We start from the raw sequence: 27,791 nt of genomic DNA on the forward strand, positions 1-27,791 counted from the left end.
CAGCAGTGTGGAGGTAAACATGGCGGCTGTCGGATCTCTAGCAAGAGTTGCCAGACTGGGCTCCAGCATCTGTAGGAGCCACCGTTTAATATTTAACAGAAGCACACAGAGACGCGGGATAGCTTCATGCATCGATCGTAAGTCCTACAATTTAACGGCTAGCAAACATGACAGCTAGGCTATGTGTAGCCTAATGCTAAAGTAAGTTGAGTGGCAACGGGGAATCTGACAAATATAACGACAGACGGACGGTTTTTGGTAATAACGTTTACAGTTACCGAGTCCCTATAACTTTTGACCGAAACAGAAATACATTTGACCGTTAAAATAAACACAGACCATTCATTCGGTGCTTTAATATTGGGCTTAGTTCTCATTGGTCAGTCTGCTCCACACCCCTTCCTATCACCGCCTCTCTCTCCTCTTTCCTCTATGGATGTGAGGGACTTTAGCTGAGTCTGGAGGCAATTTGTCTTTAACGAAGCTCTACTTGCACTCATACAGTCACAGTCACACACACACAAACACACACTTGGGAACTGCAAATTGCAACTACAGTTTGCCATTTGTCGGCCACTGTTGTGGGTGAAGTGCCTTGCTCAAGAGCACTGTGACAGTACTTGTTGAAGGAGAAGAGAGTGTTTCGTTCTCACCTCCCCCACCCAGAATATTCTGGGAATCTAAAGCCATGATCTTCTAGTCACTAGCCTGCACCTGTAACCTTAGGCTACTGTCACCCTGTGATATTTGAAAGAAATCTGTTTCTAAAAAATATGCATGTTCAATAATATGGAGAAGATATTACCATGCTGATGAATCCAATCCAATCTGACAGGAAAGGCTATCTAAGTGTGACTATTCTGTTTGCATATAATTAATCTTTATCTGTGCGTTCAGTAAATTAAATTTGGGAGTGCTGAAATAATTGCCCTATATAATAATTATGACTTCTTCAGTGCCAGGAATGACAAACTGTTACAACCAACAGGCAGAGACATCATCCTACAAATTGTTCTGCATGTTTCTATTCCCAATTTTTTGTTGACAGCTGCTCATGGACTCTCAGATGAACAGAAGGAGTTTCAGAAAGTGGCCTTCGACTTTGCAGCCAATGAAATGGCTCCACACATGGCCGAATGGGACCAAAAGGTATGTTGGTGCAAGGCACTTATTGTTTGTAACGGCATACTGTGACAGACTTAGAGCTATATAACCTGTTAAGTTACATTTGCCCTTTTTGTTGACTGATGACAATTAGGAGCTGCATGATTTATTATACCACAGTCAGCACTATTAAATATGATAGCATTTTATAGTGCGACACAAACAGTGGAGACAGTACAAATGTTTTAAATGCCTGGACAGCAGTCTGGTTTAGTGGTTAGAGAGACTGTTCTTCAACCAGATGACACAGGTTCAAGCCCCAGTGATTGTAAACATCCACCCTGCTGAAGTGCCCTTGAGCAGGACACTGGAGCAGCTCCAGGGAAGCATCTCTGGAAGAGCCAGTTTCCCTATGAAAATACATAAAATATCACATCCCAATACCATTATTGGCATACGTTTGAAGTTTGGTTGGCAGGGTAGGAGGTGTTGCTGCACTTACCGTATCCCTACTTCCTACTATATGTCTTTGCCAAAAATTACAACTTACAGCCCATATGTTTGAAATCTTGCATTCTACAAGGAACCTTGTGTTTTCCAGTATTTATGATTGGATCATGGTGAAATATAGCTTCATCATATTCCACATTAGATAACCCTTTGTCTTAGGGCTGGGCAATATGGTTGAAATCAATATCATGATAATCATAAGGATTTTTCTCGATATTAATATATATCACGATATAGTTCATGTATGCAAAATCACGTTAAATAATCAAATTAATGTTCATCTCATTGAACCGAATGGTAATGTTAGGTGTGATGTCAAACAAAACAGAATATTCAAATAATGTTCCAACCATACCTCATTTTATGAGAGTTTTTAAGTAAAATTTGCGTGTCATCATCAATTTAGACAGCAGAAATGTGTCACGATATCAAAATATCTTCATATCATCACGATATGATTCCACTGAAAGACGATAAACAATAATATTGAATTATCGCCCAGCCCTACGTTGTCTTCAATGCTAAGTTGTAAACTGACATTATCCAAACTTGTAGAATATCAGTGTATTGTCATTTTTTTTTAGGAAATGTTCCCAGTGGAGACCATGCGGAAGGCTGCCCAGCTGGGGTTTGGTGGAATCTATGTTCAGCCAGATGTGGGAGGATCAGGACTTTCTCGCCTGGACACATCGGTCATCTTTGAGGCCTTATCGACAGGATGTGTCAGCACCACAGCTTACATCAGCATCCACAAGTACGAGCCTGTTATGTGGCTATAATGGCCAAAATTTGAGAGAATGGCATGCTTGGCTAAAAGGTCACTTGAGGCTGATTGTAGTTTATCATAACAAAATCCTGCAAAGATGGGTAAAATGGACCAGATGCTGACTTGACCAGACCAGTTGCCAGTTTTGTTACTAAATGTACATCAGTTATATTACCAATTTTGCAAGGGATAGCTGTTGGAACAACTCGTAACAGATTAAAGAATAAGTCTAAAAAAAACATGGTCATTGACAAAAAGCATGTCGAATTTATTTTTCACTTTTAGAGAGATGGCTGCTTTTACTTTGTCTTGTGCAAAAAGGGTCAATAAATGACATTGCAGCAGTATATTGGAGTATGATGTTTGTTATCACACATATCTGCCTTGCCCACTAATCTACAGTATGCTTCTCACTTTGCAGCATGTGTGCCTGGATGATAGACACCTTTGGCAATACTGAGCAAAGGGAGAAGTACTGTCCTGATCTCTGCTCAATGGAGAAGTTCGCCTCCTATTGTCTCACTGAACCAGGTCAGTTTTCATATGCACATATGAAAAATCCAGCCTAAAACACACATCACAGCTTGATGATATTTGAGTGGAAGAATATCGGATGGTGGATTTTTCCTTTGACGTCCTATTTTGTTGCATGTATGCTTTTAACTATAGAATAAGAACACAATAAACCTGTATGTTGAAAAGGCTTTTTTTTCCTTAATGTTTGCTTTTTAGGTAGTGGCAGTGATGCTGCTTCGCTTCTGACCACTGCCCAGCTGAAAGGAGACCACTACATCTTGAATGGCTCTAAGGTAGCCTACTCTTTCCATTCAGCTGTGTTTCGATGCTTACGTAACTTCAAATTGTTGCATCAAAAGGACGACGATGAGCCAAAAGCTTTTCCCTCTCTCTTTGTGGCTTTTCAGGCCTTCATCAGCGGGGGAGGTGACACAGACGTCTACGTAGTGATGTGCCGAACGGGAGGCAAAGGACCCAAGGGCATCTCTTGTGTGGTGGTGGAGAAGGGAACTCCAGGGCTCAGTTTTGGCAAGAAAGAAAAGAAGGTAGCTGTGCCGCCTTTATTAGTGCTCACTGGTGTTGAGAAAACATGTTTCATATGGGAAGTGCAGTTGCAAATGTGCCTTTTGGCTTGGATATGCAGAACACTCTTGCTATAATTATTTTGGCTCTGTCGCTACTGTTTGTAGGTATCCACTAGATGGCAGAATTAAGTCATAGTTACGGCCCAGAGCAGACGACTACAGTAATAACTCATTATTTCTCTTCTCCAGGTGGGATGGAACTCGCAGCCTACCAGGGCGGTGATTTTTGAGGATTGCGCGATTCCAGTCAGCAGTCGGCTTGGTGAGGAAGGACAAGGCTTCAGTATCGCCATGAAGGGCCTGAATGGAGGCAGGATCAATATTGGTGAGGAGGGCAGAGTACAAGAAAACACCGAGCACTTTCAACTTTACTCCCTTTAGTGCAGGACAGTTTGATTTATATACTGGAACGTGTTTATTATTCACATAGGTAGAAACCAGAGAACATGACTGGGAACACAGATTTAGCAGCTCCAAAGACAAAGGAAATCATCATTTTCTGGAGTCATGAGTATATTTACTGGTTCAGAAAGTACTGTTTGTTCACTGATACGTTCTTTAACTCAAAAGAAAACACATGTATCAATACATTTCCAATATTTTTGACTTTGTCCAGTCAGCATGTTCATTTCTTGATGTTAAAACTAACTAGTCTTGTGACAAAGAGTGCAGTAATTGTTTAGAGTCGTGAAGACTGTGTTGAGTGAGCCAAATGATGTGAAGTAGCTCTGCATAGCTACTCAGTAAAATCTAGTAGTGAGGCTGGACACTGGCCAAGTTTACGAACATTGATATAGAAAATGGATTCCATGATGTTTTCTCTTGTAAAAGTAATTTGAACTGAATGGGAAGTCAGTGGAGGTTTTGTAGAATGGGAGGTATATGATCTCCTGAGCGGGTGTGGGTGAGCTAATGGGCAGGCAGAGTTCTGCACATATTGTAGTTTTTGTTTCTTTTAGGATTTTGGAGGATGTGCCATAGAGGATACTGTTACAGTAGTTGAGTCTCAAAGTGATAAATGCGTGAATAAAGGTTTTGGTGGCTGAGAATGAGTGTGAGGGATGGAGACAATGTTCTTGAGGTGAAAAGAGGCTGTTTTTACTGTTTGGTTGACATGGGGTCAACTGTTGACAACTCTTGTAATAAGTGCTTTCAAACAGTGACTTTGACATCCAGCTATTCAAGATAATCAGTTTTCCTGTCAACACTCTGCCGGCAGCATCCTGCTCTCTTGGGGCGGCTCATGCCTGTGTGCAGCTAGCCAGAGATCACCTGCTGGTACGCAAACAGTTTGGAGAGACACTCTCCAACAACCAGGTGAGCAGCTCACATTTCCACAGCACAGTCACAATGATCCAGTCAACTAAGCTATTCAGCCATTTTGGTCCTGCCAGTGATGAAAGGTAATTGACATTTTATTTCCTGAATTTTCTCCTCTCCATGTGTGTTCTGCCTGTAGTTCCTACAGTTCAAGCTGGCAGAGATGGCCACCAAGTTGGTTGCGTCTCGTCTTCTGGTGCGTGAAGCTGCAGCGGCGCTTCAGGAGGGCAGGCCCGACGCCGTGTCCCTCTGCTCCATGGCCAAGCTCTTTGTCACAGACGAGTGCTTCAATGTGAGTAAATCTTGAGTATTAATTTCCACTCAACACATGTTGCAGTTTTCTACTCGTTTGCAGTTACAGCTGTGTAATGTCTCAGGTGTTTCATATTGGTGTCTGTTGTCCCTCTGCAGATCTGCAACCAGGCCCTCCAGATGCACGGCGGGTACGGTTACCTCAAAGACTACGCAGTGCAGCAGTTTGTCCGCGACATCAGAGTACACCAGATTCTAGAGGGTGAGCGTCTTTAAAAATGAACCGTGAGCTACACTGTCAGTCAAACGTTTGGACACGCCTGATTGAATGTACTATGTTTTTCATTATCTTAAAGCCATTTGGATCTAAAGGCTTATGCTTAAATGCTTGAAGCTGATGCCTATGTATGAATTTCTTTCCAAAGCCTTTGCCTTTCCATCAAGGCAAAGGGCGGCTACTTTAAAGAATCTAAAATATAAGAGTTTTGATTTGTTTACCATTTTTTTGGTCACTGCATAATTCGTGTTATTTCATAGTTTTGATGTCTTTACTAAAATTCTAAAATGTGAAAAATAGTAAAAATAAAGTGTCCAAACTTTTGACTGGTAGTGTATATGTCCTAGTTTACTTTCTCCTATGAACCAGTTTTAATTATGACTTTCAACAATTAATTTTCTTGCATTTAAAAGCAACGTCAGAGTATTTCTGCTTGTTCGTAGCGATGACAAACTTTTGTGACTATTTTTCTTTTGTTTCCCTTGAAGGAACAAACGAGGTGATGAGGATGATCATTTCCCGAAACCTGCTGACAGAGTCATGACATCAGTCTTGACTAACTTAAATGGCGACCATATTGTAATGGTCTTGACCTCCGGTTTGTTATTCTTTGACTGGTTTCCTGAAATGTCCACTGCACATAGTTGTTCAAAAGGTCACATAGGTAATGGGAGATTTTGGGCTAAACCAGTCAGTAAGACCTGTTTCTAGTACTATATTGGATCATGATTCTTTTTTTTTTCCCTATAAAAGCTGCTCCTTTAGATCTATTTCACTATTTTTGGTAAAAGTGATTTGTTACCTCCATTATTCAAAAAAATAAACACAAGCCTGAGTGTTAATGAAGGGTTTGGTTATCTTGTTGTAATTAACAGTATGTCACATATCTATGGCACATGCAGTACATAGATCTCGATCCTAAAGTGGCCTTTCACATGTTATTTATGTCCATGGTTACTGTTTTGTTGCTGTATTTTATCCCATTGTGTTTCCTATAGTATGTAAAATGGTTAAAGTTAAATGTACTGTGTGTTCTACCATAGGAAGCATTATGTGGTATGTGTATTGTGCATTATGGGATTCAAATGCCACTTTACAAACCACATTTGTCACACTCCAAATAAAATGATCATGTCTCAGCTTTTCTCACAGGATTCAGCATTTCCATTCTCACTCTGATTCATAGCTGCCTGGGAATTATCATTTTAATTTTCTGGGATTATATATGTGCTGTAAACATCGAGTTAAAAGTGTGAAGTGATTGTAATTCAGTATGACTAAAATCATAAAACAATCAGTTGAGAACACTGTTTATTGAAAAAAGTCAACAATCTGAATGGCATTAAAGGTGCTACGTGTGGCATTTCAACATCAATATAACATTACCGCGTTCATTTTGAGACATTAGTATAATTACCGTAAACAAGCGGGACTATTGCCGAGGAGATTGGCAGCCTTGACTGGAATCTACATTACATTGTGTGCCACTGGGTCGGATTTCATGGGATTGCTTTAGGGTCGTCTAGACCATGGTCTCATTTGTTTACAGTAATTATACCAAGGTATCGCATTTAATTAGTCAATAATATGTTTATGTTTAAAAATGCTACGAAGCACCTTTAACAAAATAGTTATAACCCATCAACCTCAACAACGTTATACTCACTATTTTGATTACATTCCAACTACCATAATAGGCAATATTTTCTCTCAGTAGACATGAATGCAATGAAATCATATTGACATTGTTTGGTTAAATAAATGACCCTTAGGTAAACACCAAGTAAGTATGGGCCGAAGCAGGCTGGCCTTTCGAAAGGTAACAAAACATGACACCCTTTGAAATACCTGAATAGTGATTGTGCTGTATTTAAGTATAGTTAGCCTGAGAGAAGCGGACTGAGAAAAAGTGTTTCTTACATAGACAGGAACTGTGTAATATAAATGGCAATGAAATTGTGAAAATGTGTATACAGTATTCTGTTTATCCAGATAATATACAAATGTATCCAAAAATATCACGTCACTTCTTGCAAGAACTGCAAAACTCCTAAGTAAAATGTTAGTACTGTTGATTATGGCTTACAGTATCCAGACAGAGTTGCTTAGGTTAACACATCTCTCTTGTAATAATTGGCATTTTATGTATACCTGTCGATAATCGTAACACTGTCAAATACCATTTTGAAGACCTGTTCACAAGCTTATAAATAAAAATATCATTTTTTCTCTGGTAAACCAGAGTGCAGCATACAAAAAGAAAATGAAATTAAAAACAATGCTGAGTCAACTGAATGAAAACAGAGGTGGGTAAAGTTTGTGCTGACTTGAAGTACAGTCCACCTGTGAGATATTTTCTGCTCTTATAAACTCTTTCAGTTCTTTATGGAAAACGTGCTTTCCATTCCAAGGCATAGTGTCTCTCCAGCATAGTGTCTCTCCAGTCTTCAAAATTTCCATCAGATGTTGCTACACCAGCGAGCCAGCTTGGCTCTGAGCGGGCACCATAACTGCGACAGCTCCCATGCGTGTCAGGGAAGAGGAGCTGATTTGCGGGGACACAGTGAGTGGAGGCGGCACCTGAGGCTGGGCCCCCTCAGTCCGGTTTGGGGCGCTGGCCATGGGGCTCCGGAGGATCTGCGGAGGGGCCCCGTTCGTACTGGGAGGCCGCTTATGCTTCCGTGAAGGGGTCCCGCCGAGGTTGTACCCCGGAAGTCCCTGCAGGGTGTTGGCTTCTCCTGGCCGCAGCTGGTAGGCGTTGATCACAGAGCCCGTGTCGGACGTCGATGTGGGGGAATAGGGGTAGTGGAAGTTGGGCTGATGGGAGTCTCGCGGCCGGGGACTGGTGGCTATAGAGGACAGCGTGCCGTTCTTGGACACGATGTCTGAGCCGGTGTTACTCTTTGCCCAAGACACTCGCTTGGGTGCCTGAGCATCTTCCCTATGGTAGATAGACAGAGAGAGAGCGAATCAGAGAAAGCCAACAGAGTCATAAAATAAAAAATGGTATGTTTGTGAAATCAAGATGACATGTTAACGAGGCAACAGGTACGATTTTTTTACTGCCCGGTAGAACAAAATGACCATAATATCTGCAGGGGGTTGATAGATTTGTACTCCGTTTGGAACAAAACACCCCACCTACTGGAATCCCACTGGAATACAACAACGCAATGTTGTAGCCTCTCCAGCACACTGGGTGGCGCTAACTAAAAAAACAAAGAATTTGCCTCTGCCTACAGCTTCCATGCAACACGCTATACATCTCAAGGCACGGTAAGTGAAAACACAAACAACACGTAATAAGTCTTGTTTGTATGGTCTTTGTATTTTCTGACAGAGTTGCTGTACAGCTTGGGAAATTCTGCAACACACAGTATGAGGTTTTCCTCCATTTTGGTAATCATTACAAGACTACAAAGATGGTGGGTGTACTACAACCACCTGCTGTAAAACCATTGGCTGCACGTTGAAAGGTCAGTGACTGGGGCGGGTTCAAAGGTCAATTTATTTATGACCACACACAACTCTGGCTTGCAAAAAACTGTCTCCATAGAACATGGCTGAGGCAGAGATCAGTTCCATCGATTTTGTTGCATTTCTTCCTGGTCACCAATAGAGGTCATAGATTACCTAATGCTCCTTACACACACAAACAGTAAAAACCTCACTTGATCTCATTGGCTATCTCCTCCTCAGTGTCCCCTCTCCTTCTCAGTATGAATATTAGGAAGAGCACCATGGCCACCAGTCCCACTATGGAGCCCAGTGTAGCTGCCGCAATCATGCCTGCATTGGAAGCTGGAACAGAGGAGGCAGAGGGGATTTACACTTCAAAGAGTCACAGCGGTGTAATTCAAGGGGTGCACTGTAAATATGGCAGTGTGTTGTGCAGCGGAGGTAACTGTATTTTTTTTTTACAGTGTACGTACAGGTGATGACCTCCAGGTTAATGGAGCAGCTGTCGGAGCCGGCAGTGTTGCTGGCTCGGCAGACATACTTCCCTGACATGCTCTTGGTGAGGTTGCTCAGCCTGAGGGTGCCTTGTCTCTCGTCTGCAAAAAAATCAGAGTTACAGACACTTCAGAGCTGTTCAAGTCAGTTAGGTTAAACTACAATAACAAAATAATAAAAATGCTAATTATACAGATGGGTTACATAAAAAATTACACATTTGGGGACTATTTTTGTAGTAACTAACACAAGTACATACAATAATACCACAGTGAACTGTATGGAAACTAATTTTAAGATACTATCACACTTTATTCTCCTAGAAAATCTTCTCTGATAGTTACTATATAGAGGGGAAGCACCAATACCATTCTTTGCCTGCAGGTGCTGATTCCTAGCATTAGACTGTACTGTAAACTGTACTGCGCTAATGAGTACTGGTCCAATCCATTAAAAAAAAAAAATCAAAATACAGACTGAGACCATTAGCTTGGGGTCACTTGTCAAATATAATTGAGATGTAACACATTTTTTGCTGTGAAAAAGGCAAAAAAAATCAAGTTGCATGTTAACATTTTACACGTGGCTCAAAGTATCAGATTTTAGTGCGCAGGAAATTTTCTGATACCGACATCCTATTTTAGTCTGGTATCGGTACCCATCTCTGTTGTCAGGTGAAAACCTTGTATCTCCAAAATGTCAACTTTTTAGGAACTAAGAAAAGCAGACTTGTTTTTAGCTTGATGAATGTGCATTTCAGTTTATCCAATGGGGTCTGAAAGGGTTTCATAAGCCCAGAACTTTCTCAGCCCATGTAATCCTTCAATTTAAGTTAAAACATAGAAATCACCAAAACTGGAGTCACAAGGTTTTTACCCGACAACAACACCATGTAGATTCCCATTAGTGCAGACATAGGGTTCTGGGGAGGATTCTGCTTTTGCAACATACATTATGTGATGCCGTTTGTCAGCAATATCTGTTTTTACATCTTTTCTCACACCGTAGTCACGACAGGGCAGATAAGCCTGTGCATCCGTCTCAGTGATTTCACAGCTGGGTATTGTCATTCAACACAATCTGTTCCTCTTGGCACATCTGGCTTTAAAATGCTGTGTTGTTACAAACATAGGCTGTAGAAAAATAAACACACTTTATGAGGGACTTATCAAACAAATCCTCTGAAATCCACTCGGAGACGTCACATCGCAGCATGTTTTCATCAGATGTGTTTTTGTTTTCATGGGCATATAAAAGGAAACAACAGTGGGTGTGAATCTGTCTTGTACAGTCGACAACCCTTCTACCTTATTGGTGGAGGGGTGGAGTCCTCCTAACCTTAACAAACCGAGCGTACGCCTGTTGCTTTCTGCACAAAAGTATCCCCAAAAGCAGTAATGCAACCCAATGACTCATCCAAATCACCTCAGTGGACAGGTCAAGGTACAGCAATCTACATATTATGGAGAGAGACAAAAGAAAATCCTTAACAATCACTGTGTCCAAACAGCTGCCTTTATCCCAAAGTCATGGGAGCGAAGCAGGGATTGGGCTTTGTGTTTGATAACATTTGTTTGCACCATCTGCTCCTGCACCCTCAGTACTAAGGATAGATAGGGGCGCACAAACCACAGTAGGACTAAATCATACTCACCATTTCACCCCAAACTAAAAAAAAACACTCAGTGGGAAGTGTAATGTTTTCATGCATCATCTATTCGCCTTGGGCTTACTAAAACCTTTGGTGGGTACAAAAACCTATGTTCAAAGTCAGCACTAAGACTTGTGATCGGTGCATGACAATTTGCTTGACCAATCAGTGGCTATGTCATTGGTTGACCAATCAGGGGTAAGTTTATAGTCATTGGTTGACCAATCAGGGATTATGTCATTGGCTTTGCACATGCTAAAAGTTTTTGCACCCATGAAAGGCTTTAGTAAATCAGGGTCTTGGTCTGCTAATTCTTCCAACCATGTGAAACCATGTGATCACACAATAAAAAACCTGAAAATTGAAAACACGTAAGATTGGTATTAACTGACAGATCATAGCCAAAGACTTTAGTGTTAACCTTTCAACCAGAGTATTAAAGGTTATGCCACAGAGATCAAAATCAATGTGGGTGCCAAATAAAACAATTGCAGATGAGTGTGATGTGTACCTGTCCCTCTCTGATTATTTAATCCCAGGGTTGAAAACCAGCTGTGAAGAACCAAACCCAATTTTGACAGATTAGCAGAGACCCAGCTGACTTTGAGCTTGGCAAGAGTTCAAGCTCGCACAGCGATCAGGTTCCAGCGACAGAGCTGAAGGGAATCTGACGTTAGCTACCGTTACATACATCAAGACAGGAGTATTAATCACATTACGCTGCCATCCCTGCAAGGTCAATGAGAAGCATTTGTCAGAGCCTTGACACATGAAATGTGATTAATGTCAATCAGCCATGTTGCTATTTGATGCACATGGAATAGTACCTCCATCCAAGCTATCGTGTATTAGTTTTGGCAATTTACATCCACAATCCACAAACACAGAATTAATGTTTAATTCATGTGGTAAGACACAATATTCATAAGAGGAAAGGAATCAGAAAACTGATGCAGTAACAATCATTTCAAGTGTTCCTCTCCCCAGATCTACTAAGTATCATTCACGTCCCTCTACAGGACTAATGGAGGAAGATTAGATAACTATATTTATAAAAAGCATATGAAGAAAGCAAGAAATATAACTAAAATGGGATTGTATGCAGCACTGTATGGTATATCAGAATGATAATATACTGTATCTGCCTATTGATTAATTCATATAAATTCTGCATATATAATTCTGCAAATAATTGTATAATTTCAGTTTATAGTACTTGTATTGTTGTCTTTTTTTATTGCCACACCACAGTGTTTCTATGTCCTTTGGTTCAGACAGACGGTCAACGAGGGTCATATCTTCGTTGAGCCATGCTAAAAAAAAAAAAACGTTTATCTAATACTACTCTAACCTGCCTGGAAGACCTGGACTTTAAGTCAGAGTGTCGGCTTACTGGCAGTCTAAATATAGCACACAATGAAAAGTTGAGGGATGTACTGTAAATGCAATAGGCTGACAGCTAAATCTAACACAAAACACATACTGTAAAGGGAAAAATCAACCCATGATCAACTCAAGAGTACTGTAAGATATATGTAACTGCAATTCACGTTGTTTGTAAAGTGTCTGATGAACTAACCATATATAAGCTGCTAAATAAACATACATAGTCTCACACTAATTCCCAATCTCAGGCTCAGTGAATCAAACTTTGCTGCATGTGGCGGGCCAATAATTTTTCAAATTTGCAAATTACAAATTGTGACTTCAATAAATATTATAACTACATTACTAGCTTACATTTTCTGGGTATGTGGATTCAACACATATAGCAATGTAAGTCTCAAAGTCCTAACTACTGATGCATTCATATCATATTCTTGCAGTTGTTATGTAAGAAAAATCACTTTTAAAGCTATTTAGCTCCCCCTTGTGTCACCTGCTTTTCCAAGAGTTTAACATCTTTAATATGTTTCCAATGGTTCATGATATGAATGTGCCAAGTTTACTGCTTTTATTGCAACGTGCATCATCATTTTTAATATAAGCACTCCACTATATTATTACTTATTGCAAAGCAACATTTTTATAAAGGATACATGAACTGAACCGATCATGACACTTAACTACCCATTGCAGCAACCTTTATAAAGGCAGCGCGGTGTAAGGCACACATTAACATTAAAACATTATCACAATAGCACACAATCCTTTCTATAGCAGCCATTCATCGATATGCATGATGGCACAAAATTACATGCTGGCAGTACAAAGTAAAAATGTTAGAGGCAGCAGCGCCACCAGAAGTTACTGTCAAGTCCTGCTTGAAGCATTATTGTTTATTGTACTGCCAGTTGTTCATGTAGCCCATTTGCATGAATGCCTTGCACAGACTCTCATCACATGCATAATTGATTTGCCTTCTCCCCACCTAGAAATACACCTTTCAGAGGGGAAAAGCAAGAAAGCGAAGGTTGAGTGCAATATCACCTGGCTTGACATCTTTGCTAAGCTTTTTTTTGTTGATGATAATCAATTTTGAAACATAAGCCTATATGCCTATTTACAGTTTGGGTTGATTTTTTCCTTTAAAGCTTTTCCACAGCTTTTAATTGAGTGATTCAGGGTGGGACTCTGCCTCCTAGGGATGTCAGGGTTTGTGGGTGATGCTGGGATGGGGGGGGGTAAATAAATGGGATGAGTATGACTGAAACCCTTACCCATGAACCCAAGGACAAGCAAGGGCTGGGGACAGACTCTCCACTCTGGGGTTTTTGCAGAAGGAAAGATGGTAGAGAGAGAGAGAGAGAGAGAGAGAAAGTGTGACAGTGAGGTGGGGAAGTAATGGTACAGACTGATGCGGAGGGGGTGGAATGATGAGATGTACTACGCTCTCCGTCCCAAATCCAACTCATGCCTCTTAGATGGCTGATCAAGTAAGGACATGGGGCTTGTTAGGTTAGGCAGTAAGGTTAACAGGAAATGAGAAGTGCTGAGAGAGGATCAGCAGAGAGACAGATCGAGAGAGAGAGAGATTGCTGAAAGAGATAAGCAATGATGGCCGAGTGAGGTTCAGTGTCAGAGAGAGCATACATCAGTGCAGATAAAAAGATGAGCATGGGTTTTGCACTCAGAGTGTTCACAGCATGTAAGGCAGCTCATACTGTAAGCATGAGTGTGTGCACACTGCAACACAAAATCCTGGGTCATAATCAGGGGAGTACTTTTCAATTGTATGAATCTGAAGACTTTTCTGCTATAACAGGGATGGGATGAGGGGAGCGGATCAAAGCAGTTAAGTCAATACTCGGTCAATCAGCCTAAGTCCTATTATTCAGAAACAGATGGTGTTTTCTCTGCAGCATCATTATCTGGGAACAAACCTCTAATACAACAATATAAGCATATGCACAGCCTGCAACAAAAAGAAACCGAGAAATGCAGTTTTTCCTCTAAGCAAGGCAAATATTCTGGGAAGAGTATGCTGTGTGCCTTGAGTAGCACAATCTGTAAACAGGATTTCACGCTAAATGTTATGGTGTGATAGAGAATCTTTTTCTGAGGTAAAGTGTGGAACAGCTATCAGCAAAGTAAGGCCCATGGGCCGGGTCTGGCCTTTTAGGAACTTTTATTTGACCTGAGGACACATTTCCAATGTGTATAGCCCCATTTGCATGGAAAGTTTTAATGCCAGCAGCACAGTGCGTGACGTCTGGATTTAAATATTTCTGGTCTACTCATCGAGGTTTATGGATCTCTGCTACAGTTTAGCATTTGTTTTGATACATACCTAGGTTTAGTGGAAAATTTTAGCCAGCTTACCGTCTGGCTAGCCAACGTTGACTGTTTACATGCACATTAACATTGCAAATATTATCCCGGCTAAGGTCTTATTCAGAATATGGCACAACCAGTAACCAGTTTTTTTCATATACCTGTATACATGGAGAAAGTATAACGCTGTATAGTTTTCCTGCTGCTTGTGTTTGTACATTGTAGACAAGCTTGTGACTCCATGGAAACATGCAAACCCAACAATAAATGGGATATGGCATTCGCATGGCAAAATACCGGCTAATATCAGCACATCTCAACCTGCATATATGGGCTTATCCCGGTTATTGTAAATAACTCATAAACAGAATATCTGAATATCCTAAATGTAAATGGAATATTATTGCGCATGTTAACGTAATGAATAATCCATACCGGACTAAGTTAAGATAATATGTCTTTTCCTCTCCAAAACTACCCAATGTTATCCTGGTAAAGGACAAAAATGTCATGTAGTTTTTGTGAAGCTGCCTTCAACAAAGAATACAACAAGAACAGGACGAAGTTACAGAAACTGCCTGACTGTATCTAACCCATTTTTTCAACTGTATTGGCAAATTTGTCTCAGGTGTGAATCTGTGTTGTGTGTGCATGATACCAGTTCTGGTGAATTTATTTGAATTATGTCTGCTGTCATCCAATTACAAAACATAAGAGTTGCATCCTAATTTTGTGGAAAGATAAATAGCAGGAAGTACTCACTCTGCATTGGGGAGAAGAAGACCTCAGACATGGGAGCAGCCTTGGTCCATTTGTATTGGGGGACAGGTTTGCCATGGCTGGACTGACAGCTCAGAGTCACGTTGCCCTTCAGCACCGGGCTCCCTGTCATTGTACACACTGGAGGAGAGGGAGGGACTGGGGGAGAGAGAGAGAGAGAGAGAGCGAGAGAGAGAGACAGAGAGAGACAGACAGACAGACAGAGTGATATCAAGACAGGAGATGCAAGTATAAACACAAGTTAAGTTAAGAATATAAGAAAAATGAGTTCCTATTGACTTCATAAGGTAGGCTTTAAATCCATTGCCAAACAAGGGGCGATTTCTAGGGGTGGCAGCCAAATTGCATAATGAATGAATAATGATTTTTTTTTTCTAAATCCAATGCAGTGTGAGCTTTGTAGTAGCTTGTTTTCAAATTAAACAAAAAAATAATAACATGGATGCATGCAATGTGATAACCTGATCTTACACTAGAGATTCTTGCATCAAAATGCTTCTAATCTTTGTAACGAACACATTCGCAGCCAATCTGGACAAAGTCTAACCTTTAAAATGCTTGTGATGTTGACTGGTCCATTACCTTTGACATTAAGGCGCATCTCTCCGTAAATGCCATTATCTCCAGGGATGATGACATTGCAGATGAAGCGTCCAGAGTCAGACTCTTGGGTGTTGTTGATGTAGATGGAGAGGTTGGCCGAGGGCATGGCCACACTGAAGCCCACTCTCTTGGCGAACTCGTTCTGGCCGTGCCCGACCTCACCTGAGCTGAAGTTTATCACCTGTGCAGAGCCACACAGTAAAGGAAACATCTTACTAAAACAGAGCAAGCTGCATATATATGATCACAATGTTAATTAGTAGTAATTAGATAAACATTTTTGTAGAATACAAAATATTTTAAAAAGACTATTACAGAGACATCTCTCTCTATGATAGTCATTCAAACGAAATATTTCTGGTTTTATTTGCTATAGGCATATTAAGATGCGCAGATTAACCATATAACAGAATTCAACGTCCTTCATAAAGATAATCCTGATATGTATGTACAGATGGTGGATGTTGAATTTTAGGCTGATTTTCTGGTTGAGATAAGCTCACAGGCAACAGACACTGAAACTACTGAGATTATAATAATCACTGCAAAGACCGCACACACTCACACAGACACACACACACATGCATGGACATACATACAGTTTCCCCTGGCAGCTTTAGGCTATATATAGCATATACAGTATAATGTAGAGGTGGAATGTCATTAGTGGCACCCTTTACTTTGTTAATAAAATCCTTCCATCCTTCCGTTATGTATTAGACATCTGCAGTGGTGTTGGCAGTAATCCTAATCTCTACAGATCAGCATCTCTTTCACCTTTCAGACCACTGGATGTGTTTCTCAGGATATACCAGTATCACGCATTAGAGAATCACTTCCTCATTTATAAATTCATAAGTGGTAGGCCTAGCATGTACAGTCATGGTATGTACATCCTGTCTCGTCTGAAAGGCTTGGTCGGTTCTAAAATAAGAAATCCAGCAATTCATTTTTTATGAATGTAGTACAATGAAAAGTCGATATCTTCAACAGGCTTCCCATATGTTTTGCTTGTTTGTAGAAAAATATGCTGAGCTATCTTCTACTAACTGGAAGATAATATATGGATCAATGAACAGAATGTATTACTTTATTGCTCCCTGTAAGGAAACAATTTTTGCTTTCACCCCTCCACAAGAGGTCAGAGGTCAGGGTCAGTTACAGAGCAGTGGCCCTGATGATTCAGTGTCTTGCTGAATGACACTTCAGCAGGGCAGATGCTTGCCGACAGAAGGGCGTGAACATGTGTCCTTCGGGTGAAGGATGGGCTCCCTGCTCACTACACCACCCTGCTGGCCCATATTAGATAGTCACAGCTGTCTTTTCTGAGTTTATCGTCTTGACCCACTCACCTGCTTGGACTCATTTCCCACGAACTGCCAAATGACAGAGTTTTTGGCAATGTCTGAGTTGGGGCTGTACCAGGCTTGCAATACCACCATCTGGCCCCTGACCACCTCCATCTCTCCTCTGGGGATCTCCACCCTCTGGGTGTCACCTGGAACAGCAACACAACCGGTACAGACGGGGTTTAACAATGCTCAACTTGATCAAATTAAACCACACTGAACTGGGCCGCACTGGTAGCACACACTGTTGTCGCTGGAACTGCGTTGGCAAATGGAATATCAAAAAGAGTGATCAGCACAAGAGCAGCGTTAGAGAGCCAAGTAGAATAAACTATAAACTGAAATGGAAAAAACAGAATCACTCAATAAACCCCTCAAATGGAATTTGTCATCCACTTGAGTTGCAAACTATAACTGTGTTATTAAGTCCCAGATGAACACCAAGGACCTCGGGGTCATTCAATCCTAATCATTGATCCCTCTGACATCTTGACATCAGCGGCGTCCTTTAGACCTCTGTGTACATTCAACCACCGTAATCCAACACATGTGCTGGCAGTAATCCAACAATAACAAACTGAGGACACTCAAACATGCAAAGCCCAGATCATATGACAGCAGGAGAATATGGAGTGAGCACATTACAGAAATGACATCAAAAGCAGAATAATGACACGTGCCTTGATTAATGTTGAATAAAGATAAAATGCATCTGAATGAAATGGATCATCACGCAACCTAGACGGCACTGAGCTGCACTCTGCTCCTCCAAAACCAACATGGTATGATCTCTCACTAACTTCCACATGTAGCACCTGCAAGTGATGACTTTTAGACTGAGATTTTACTTTCATTTCTATTTAATTTCCATTGCACCACACTGGTCTGCACATAACATTTGGGCTGCAAAACTACTTATTTCTCAAGCAATGCATTTCCAAGCATGCAAGAGCCAAAGCACAAAAGAAGCAAATCTTATCTCATTTTCCAATCTATAGAATTAGAGATGATCAGAGAACCACAAAAAGCTTTTAGCTAATCTAAAGAAATTAAATCGTATAGATTATCAGAAAAATAACATAATCTCAAACATTTAAGTTGATTGGACAACCTAAAAAGGGACTTTTGGAAAGGCTTTGCTGTCCTTGTGGTATGTGAAGATGGAGCCAAGCTCACAAATATCAAGCTAAAAAAAACACTTAGCCCTTTCTTTCTTTTCTAAATATAAAACCTGACTTCCAGCACCTTCCTGTATTACTCCAGGGACGAAGTACCCTTTTATATATGGAATTCCGGCTTGTAGATGGGGCTAGGGGGGGTGAGGGGTGATTGGGACAAGATTGCACGATGTGCTCCTCTATCATGGCTGTTTTCTGCACAGTCGACATTTCTGATGTGCTCTTTAAACTTGACATATCTGTTGTGCACTTTACAAACTTCCTGTGTATATTTTGTTTACTTTGTGTAAAATTCAATAAAAATATTCTTGAGAGGAAAAAAAAAAACATATAGCTGCATCGGTCAAGAAAAACCTTAAATGACTACACAGGAAACACAAGGAAAAGAAAGCTGTCAGCAGAGGAAGAAACGATGATGATGACATACATGAGGTGAGAGAGAAAGAAGAAGTCAAGAGATAAAAGGAACGGAAGAGAGTAAGATGTTGAACTCACAGGGTGCCCAGTCACCTGAACCGGACAGCTGAAGTTGGATCAACTGATCCCAGCAGCCGGGGTCCTCCTGTGTCGCCACTTTGACGCCTGGTCTGAACTCACGCAAAGAGTAAACCGCGGCAAATCAGCTGCCCACAGACCGCAATAAATCCTCTGACTGCAGAGAACGCTGCAACTTTGAGAGGAGGGTCCCTCATAGACTCAAATGGATAATGTACAATAAAGTAGATGGATAAATAGCGAGCGAGCGAGAGAGAGAGAGAGAGAGAGAGAGAGAGAGAGAGAGAGAGAGAGAGAGAGAGAGAGAGAGAGAGAGAGAGAGAGAGAGAGAGAGAGAGAGAGAGAGAGAGAGAGAGAGAGAGAGAGAGAGAGAGAGACCTCTCCACATCTGTTGAACAGGCACGCCTTCCTTCTTTTTCAGACTGAAAGCGTATGCAGCTGGGAGAATTAGGCGATTGGTGGTAGTGGGGGGGGGGCATGGATGAAGAGGACGAGTGTGTGTGTGTGGTGTGGAGAGAGAGAGAGAGAGAGAGAGAGTGAGTTTGCGTATGCGTGAGAGAGAGTGAAACAGAGAGACAAAATCTTGTTTTTGGCTTATAGTTCGGGTGTAGTGACTCTATGCTTTTTTTTTTTATTCCTCCTGGGACAAAGTGACCCCACTGCAATGGTGTTCCCTTAATTTCTGTATCTCTGAATCTAGTAAGTCCTGCTGCTGACTAATCTCTAAACAATCCCAGGCTCAATCCTCTCACCTCACGTGAGCAGACAGAGCTCAGCTGGACATGGATATGATGTAACACATGGTCACTTCAGCCACCAACACAGCCGCTTGTCATCGCTGTGACAGCATTCACATTCTCTAAATTACTGATTAGCAGATTGCTTTGCTTTACATTTAATCAGTCATGTCATGCGATCTCTGCCAAGCCTATTTTTGGCGTCCACATGTGAACAGTTTTGCTCCAAAATGAGACATCCATCATTTGAAAAAAAAAAAAAAGAAAGATACACTCCAGATTGTTTATATAATGAATGAATGATTACTTACAGAATGTTTGATAGCACAAAATGAAAACAAATGGTGGCAATTTTTTAAGGTAAATTGACTAACAAAATGAGAGATTCTGAATGATGAACAGGTAATGATTTTCTTCCAATAGATATACAGTATTTCTGAATTAAACCTTTCATTTGTTTACTTTAAACATTTTAAAAATAGTGCAGATGTTTTGTCAGATCAGCTGATTATTGGTAAAAGCGACTGGTTATTTATCTGCCCAAGGCAAAAGAGTCCCACACGCTTTTATCATCAACACATGAAAGCAGGTCAACACAGATATGTGTATTTTTTTTTTTTTTAGCACAAAATTTTTATCCTGTCTAATCGTAAAGCCTGTCCTGATATCCAGCCTTGCTCATGTCAATGGTGTAAAGCTGTAAAACCATCCATTGGACAAGCATGCATGAGATTAATATCTTCATCATCATCTTTCCCACAATCACAGTCATATCAGTCCGGTTTTTCATAATGTACAGTCGCCCAGAGGAGTTATGAATCCTGTCTATTTGTTTGTTAGTTTTTTTTTTTGAATTGAAACACAGTTTTTCTCACAAATCCTGTCAGTGCTGAGATTTCATTTCCAGAGGCAGGGGGGTATTGTCTTTGCTCTTCGCGCCGAACAGCAAAGCAATGTGCAAAAAAGATTTGGATGTGCTTCAGTTCAATTACGTAACAATATTGAAAAGTCTTTTTTTTTTTTTTTTTTTTTTTTTTATCATCAGAGCTTTGCCCTGAGAGACTTGTTTGGGATGAAACTACGATTGTATCTACATGGACATTACTTGGAATATCTTGCCTTGTATAATACTATGATGTGCTATGCAAGCAGTGCATTTTGATTAATATACGTTGTGTACCAAAGACAGCAATCAGAACGGATCAGGTTTTCTCTTAAGGTGATGAGACTCCATGTGCCTCTCAAAGTGAATGAGCGACAGCTGTAGAGAGAGGAGCGATGGATGCAGACAGTAATTCTGAATGATACATAGATTCCATGATAAAGTCGGATAATGCCCTGTAGTCTCCTCACTCCAGACTATTCTTGTGCTTCTTTGAGCAGGTTTATCCTCAGAACTGTGTCATTGAATTGTTTATTAAATGAAGGAAAATCTTTCCCTAATCCCTGGCCATCTCCATCTGGGTTAGGGTTAGTGTGTATGGCTATAGACACAGACAGACAGAGACACAGTTCAAGATGTGGATATGGGTATGAAGTCAATCTAAATCTGTTGTATGGAGGAAAAAAAAACAAAAAAAAAAAAAAAAAAACACGAAAAGCTGCCAATAAAGGGGATGTAGATGTGGTACTATGTAGTCTCAGTAAACTGTGCCCTAATTATATTTAGCCGACGGCCATCGTTCAACCTAGCCACGCTTTATATCTGCTAATTGGATTCTTCTCTTTAGAATAAACAATGTTTTTATTTTCCCGGAGGGCATCCTGACTATGAGATATTGGCTGTTTAAGTTCCTGCAACAGCAATTAAGACAGCAGGGATGCTGGGTTCAGAAACTTGCACAGAATAATCAAAGAAAAGTCGGCCCTGTCATGCACGCCTGTGCTGGAGCTCAATTAAGAGATCAAATGTGCATCTGCTGTAGTATCAGGAGTAATCCATAGAGGGCAGCACATTCATATGATAAAACAGATCATCTGTAGTGATAATAGATAAAACCCTTTAAACTGATGTGCTAGTATATTGCGGAAAAAAATCATATCACGTCCCAAAACAGTGAAGCATCCACATCTAAGACCCTTTACAAACAAATACAATAAGTGCAAATAGAGTTAATACAGATTAACTGTGCAGTAAATGGGAATTTGAAATCCAGGCTATGCTACAGAGCGGCCACACAGGTGCAGGTAAAGATTAAATGAATACATTTCTTAATTTATTGATGAATTACATTTAATTCACATGCCTAACAAGGCATTCCAAGCTAATTTGACTGTGTGTGATCAAGTGAAGGATAAAAAGGCAGTCCCTCTCTTAAAGCCCTCGGGGAGCATGTAGGCCCGTGTGAAGATAAACTGATCCTCTTTAACCAGCCCCACTCTATCTCCCGGAGTAATCTCTCTTTTCACCCATGTCTTTTTCTAATGTGAGCCCTATTCTGTAGCTAAAGCTTCAGCTGGGACTCAGAATGTACCGCTAATCTGGAGCAAGTGAAAGCAGCAGCATGTTTAAGGGTAAAAGGTCTTCCGCTGAGAGGAGAGTGGGACTGAAGGGAGAGACTGCACCGTTAAATTTTCCTATTATTTTATATACATTTTCCAAAGTGTGATACTGTCAAAGTCTTATATCATACAGAAATTTTGTGTGCACTGCTGTGAATTTAGCGAGAATGTTAAATGTTTGGAATAACCCTTTCTCCCTTTATGTTCATATGTCAACCTCATGTAAACACAATATTGAGGCACCCATCATCACTGAACATGTGTACATTTCTATTACGCTAAATGGTCATGGTAAAAATCAATATCCTGCATTTACCTTTGTGAGTGGCAGAGAAAACCTCACTGAGAGGCAGTCTAAGTGAGAAAACGTGATATCTATTCTTGTGGTCTCATTTGATCGCTGACCAAACTGATTGTTTTCCCACAAATGACAATTGATGAAATAATGTTGAGAATGTCCCAAGCTCTGACTCCAATTTATGTTTACATTTCACAGTCTAGTAATTCAGTAGTAGAGCACACACCCATAAAAAAGGTGAACACCATCGGTCCAAAGTCAGAAAAAATAAATATATGAAGGTTGCACACTTCTCTCCATACAAAATATTTATTTTACATCACAAGATGTTTCGGCAATATGCCTTCTCCAGGGTGTCATGACAACCATATGACATACACTCCACAACCTGACATATTCACTTTTGTTGTATTGAAAGTGAGGAAAGAGGCGTCAACATCTTCACCGTTAAGTGTGGCACTGCCTTATCCTCGACATGATGCTATATTGTTAATCTGAGAGAAGATCTTCTGTGTAGCAACACGTCTGAAGTGGCAGCGCTCATGTGCATGAAACCATACGGCATGTGTGTCTGTGCTGAGCTGGGATCTGTGTCAGAATAGTGGCAACAAAGTCTTAACATGACCCCATAAACTCCTAGCCATGCAGCAACACACATCATAATAATACACTATTTACACCTCAGATTTTTTTTCCTCATTATAATCTTTCATTAGACTGGGTAGTTCAGAAGTCTGGATAACCTCAAGTTTAGAGGTTTGAATAAACAAGGTTCAAATCAGGATTTTGTTTACTACTTGCTAGAGTTTTACTGTATATTTTACTACAGAAAAGACAAGGCAGTGAGTAGTAGATTCATCGTTTTTTGGTTTGTGAACTTACATACCTTTATTCAGGCATTTAACTAACACGGAAATGTGGTTTTGCATTAGGAAAACGTCAAGCTGGTATTGTTCCAGATTTGGTCATGTCAAAAGAGGACAAATGTGAATCAAGATATGAGGATGCAAACAAAATGGGGTTATTCTCCGACTTTTTGACAGACAGGACAGGAGGGAATGTAGGACAACAAAATAGCCTTCATGGTGTAAAACTGTGCATATTGGACTGACCCTACAGGCTTCAAACAGATGGTGCTTCAATAATAAATATTTGGAGAAGGCTCCTTTAAATTGGATTACATTAGTGTAATCTCTGCTGCTATTTTAAGCCATTTTGAGTGTGCTATCTCATCACAGTAGCTTTAATCCCTCTTAACTTTTGATTGTGTTTAAATTGATTCTCCATGCACACATGGTTCAAAACTCCCACACCCCCCTCTGGTCCTCACACAGCGAGCTTCCTCCCACTTGCACAAACATCTGCATGTACAGTCATACACACACACACACACAGCTAAATCTTAAATATTATTTGAGTATCACCTTGAGGTCATACCACACGTACAACTCCAGTCATGACAGAAGTCAGTCAGAACTGGAATTAGTCCAAGCGCACTAACTTTTGTACAAGATTCACTTTGAGTCTGCATAAAAAAATTCGACAAATGTAAAAACTTAGGAGTTAAGTTAATAACCAAAGTGAACAGATAGCAGAACTGAAGTGAACGTTTATCAATTTCTATTTACCAGACACCCTTCTCTTACATCTAGGTCAAATCAATTGTAGGAAAAATGAAAGAAAACTTGAGGATGAATCTAAAGAGAACCCTTCCATTTCTCTCTCTGTTGAAGAGCTAGTAAAAGCTGAATTTAGAAAATGCTCTGACGGTTCATCCTGCTAAAAGCACGTTGCCCAGACCACCAACGACGCCAGAAGATTTCAAAGTGCTTCTCAGTGTCAGCCACCAATATACATTTTGATAGATTATCACGGTTGATCTGGCCAGCATGTTGTATCCTTGAAGAACAGCTTGGTACTTGTCACGCTTGTCTTGCAATAATTACTAAAAAGACCAGTGTGGTCTCTTGGGGAAGTCTGACGAGGGAATATGAAGTATCAAAGCCACCTAAAAAACTCAAAGCAAGGGAACAAGAAAAGTACCACTGACTCTTCATTTCTCCTCTGGCACTGGGGCAGTTCTCAGTTCTCTGCATCAGTCTCCATGCCACCGTCTCCATCACCCACACAAAGGCAGACGGATGAGACTCGGGCGAGACAAAAGCATTGAGGAAAATGTTGTATGATAGATTGCGAGGCCCCACCGACATTAAAAAGAAGCTCCCCTTCAACTTCTCATTTCAGCTGCTATTTATAACCTTCATCTCGTGACCGTTAAATCGTCACTGACACGATCATCACCAATACAACCTTTGATAATCATCTTTTCATTGATCATTGTCATACACCCAGGCTGTAACCCACTTGGCTTGATGACAGAACATTCAATGCATTGATTGAGAGTCGGTGTGACAAACAGAGCAGAGACCTCAAATTCATCATGTACCTGTGTATGTGTGTGTGTGTGTGTGTGTGTGTGTGTGTGTGTGTGTGTATGTGTGGATGTGTGTTGTGGAAGTTGAGAGGAGAGGTACTGGTGGTTTTCTATCTACTGGAACCTTTTGAACCTTTGCACACGGCTGCCGTTTGTCCTTTGACTCTTCTTCACATGTTTGTTTACGTGAATAATTATACATTTACAGCGACGGAGGCATGCATGCCTGTGTGTTTATGCCGGATGCCTTACATTTTTACAACTCTGACATCTAACACTGAGCGCATTTTCACACACAGCCCTCGGAGCTGAACAAAACATCAGACAGACCTATGAGAAAGAGAGGAACGCAGATGGGGGTCGATGAGGGAAGGAGGGATCCGTGGGTTGAAGCTTTGATCACAAGGAAATACCACGTACTAGGGATATAGGTATTTATTAGGGCTGAACAATATTGACAAAAAATCTAACTGCGATTATTTGACAGAATACAGCAATTGCAATTTAAACTGTGATTCATATTATCTTTTTTCTTGTCATACATCTATAGAACTTTAAAACTGTTTAAAGAAAAGTGATTTTGTTAAAAAACAACTAAATGTCAGTGTGCAGGATTTACTGATTTTGAGTATGATGAAAGGTTTTCACCAATATTGTACTTGATTCATGGATGAAAGATTACCCAGAGCACTAAAACACCTTGTTCAGAAATCCTCTCTCTCTTAAGCAATTAATTGCAGCATCTGTGATTTGGAAATTGCATATGTTCATATTGCGTTTTTTTTTTTTTTTTTTCAATTAATTGTTCAGCTCTACTATTTATGTAGAAAAACAAAGAACCCCAACTTTTGTGAAGTACTTAACAATTGGGGAAAAGTTCCTAGGTCTGTATACGTGTGCGTATTTATGTTTGAATATGAATGCGAGTGTAAATGTTTTACCACTATAGAGAAACAGGTGCAATTTGACACTGAAGAGCCTGCGCAACATTATTACAGTAGTCGATGTCTTCTGGTGGGTGGGATGGGTGAGGGTGTGTGTGGTCAGCCTCGCACTCATGTCGGCCTGGTGGATGCCAGTGGCCTCTTCAGCCCAGCTGTCCATCACAAGTCCCACACTGCCCCTCATTTCCCCCCAGCTAACTCTGGGCTCCCTGTGGCAGGGAATGGTGGCAGGGAATGAAAGGCAAACTGTGAGCTTAAATGGGTCTGCAATGTTACACCACAACAGAGCCTATAACCACCCTGCCACCCCATACACCGTCTTGGGTCTTTGAAGAAGATATTTATAAACCATTAGTGTGGCAGCAGGGCGAGGGTTGGCTGTTTTATCTCCCAGATCTGTCATGTGTTTCCATGCAAGAGGGAAGCTGTGCTGACAGAGTGACAGGGTGAGGGCTCTGATACGGCTGCTGCTGCAGAAGTCTGGGGTCTGGCTCTGCGGCTGACGCTCCGACTGCCTCGCCACTTTGCTGCCTGTGGGACACAGGGGCTTAATGCAGTGCGACTGTAATTAAGAAGTTGAGTGATCTGATTTCAGATTTCAGCTGAGCTCTTATCAGAGAGGAATTACAGGGGGAGGCCTATAATCTGTATATGCAACATGCAATACTCAAATTCCTCTCAAGTTCATCATGGTTGAGAGGTGTATGGTGCAGTGCAATTTGCATGCATGTCTCAACATCTGGGGACCAGAAAAATGACATCTTGGAGACTCCAGAGGGGAACAGTCCTCGCTCTTGTGATTATAAGTCCCAGCTTCCTGGCTATTGTTAATGCAATGTAGGCCATGAAGTTAGCAGGAGCTTTACAGGAGAGGAGACCGTCTGAGGCAAAAGAAATCAACTTTCTCCAGGCAATCTGTGGTTAAGTCTTACTCCAGATGCCCCTGTGTACAATCAAAGTACCATCAGTCAGTCCCTCTTCCCACACTCAGAGAGCTACCCACAAAGCCCTGGTATAGATTGTATGAAGTGAAATCGAATCCATATGACTGACTTGGTGGTCACTAATCAATATTATCTTGCAGACTTATTTTCATGGATCATGCCATTCATTCTGTGCTAAAGGAAAAACACTTTAAAACCTAGCCCTCTCTCAGATTCAGTATCCCGGGTACCAAAAATTTAATTGTGAGGAGATTAAAAGACATTTCGTAGAGATTCTCAATGAACAATAAAGTTTGATGATGAATTTGTGGAGTCACAAAATGTTTGCTTAAACATTAACATCAAAATATGTTTTATTTCCTAACATGGCTAACAGTTTTTCAAGCAGAAATGCATATCCCCAGAAAATCACCCAAGATGCTGTTACAGTGTCCACATAGTCAGTCTGCTATTCATCCAACTGAGTGGTTGGATGAATAGGAGAGAGTCAAGGCTTTCATATTTCTAGCTCCTTGTACACAAATCTAGACATATCATAGGAATACCATCTCCAAATTTGATCATACATTGGGTTTTTCGCTTTCAGTCCAAAGAAGGTTTAGGTTAGCTCAAGTCAAACTATTTCACAAACTCATTCAGCTGTAGACAACACAAATGATTATGAACACTTTTTAAAGCATCTTTTTGAATATCCTTATAATAGAGCAGATCACAGTCGATTTCAAAATGGGGCACGCTCACTGCAGGTTACATCATAACCTCAACCTATACCTTAACCACGGAAATGAGGTCATTAAAAATTTATATCATCTAGTGCACAAGGGATTATACAGACTATATCAATATTTTAAAAATACCTAATTATAGTGTAGCATTCCA

The 27,791-nt window shown here is 40.7% G+C and overlaps 2 protein-coding genes across 2 annotated transcripts in view; one reads left to right on the forward strand and one right to left on the reverse strand.

The window, feature by feature from the left end:
* The first annotated feature begins 16 nt into the window (after window positions 1–16).
* On the forward strand, window positions 17–6,480 carry acad8 (acyl-CoA dehydrogenase family, member 8). The gene is made up of 11 exons (XM_071536348.1): window positions 17–137; window positions 1,049–1,149; window positions 2,199–2,368; window positions 2,802–2,911; window positions 3,113–3,189; window positions 3,304–3,441; window positions 3,670–3,805; window positions 4,700–4,797; window positions 4,940–5,092; window positions 5,212–5,314; window positions 5,818–6,480. The coding sequence occupies exons 1-11, from the start codon at window positions 20–22 to the stop codon at window positions 5,871–5,873; spliced, it is 1,260 nt and encodes a 419-aa protein (XP_071392449.1). The 5' UTR covers window positions 17–19; the 3' UTR covers window positions 5,874–6,480.
* A 1,318-nt stretch (window positions 6,481–7,798) lies between these two features.
* esamb (endothelial cell adhesion molecule b) overlaps window positions 7,799–27,791 on the reverse strand; it is a 48,120-nt gene continuing 28,127 nt past the window's right edge. Inside the window, exons 2-9 of the mRNA XM_071536342.1 lie at window positions 26,268–26,499; window positions 19,054–19,145; window positions 17,384–17,529; window positions 16,011–16,212; window positions 15,411–15,548; window positions 9,262–9,384; window positions 9,001–9,130; window positions 7,799–8,270 (exon numbers count right to left, since the gene is read on the reverse strand). Of these exons, the coding sequence (XP_071392443.1) occupies window positions 7,799–8,270; window positions 9,001–9,130; window positions 9,262–9,384; window positions 15,411–15,548; window positions 16,011–16,212; window positions 17,384–17,529; window positions 19,054–19,145; window positions 26,268–26,499 (1,535 nt within the window). The remainder of the gene's footprint in view (window positions 8,271–9,000; window positions 9,131–9,261; window positions 9,385–15,410; window positions 15,549–16,010; window positions 16,213–17,383; window positions 17,530–19,053; window positions 19,146–26,267; window positions 26,500–27,791) is intronic.

The sequence above is a fragment of the Centroberyx affinis genome, unplaced genomic scaffold, assembly GCF_046629955.1.
Source record: "Centroberyx affinis isolate AG114_WGS23_722 - 3 ecotype Tasmania unplaced genomic scaffold, CSIRO-AGI_Caff_v1 ptg002859l_1, whole genome shotgun sequence".
In the NCBI taxonomy this organism is placed as follows: Eukaryota; Metazoa; Chordata; class Actinopteri; order Beryciformes; family Berycidae; genus Centroberyx; species Centroberyx affinis.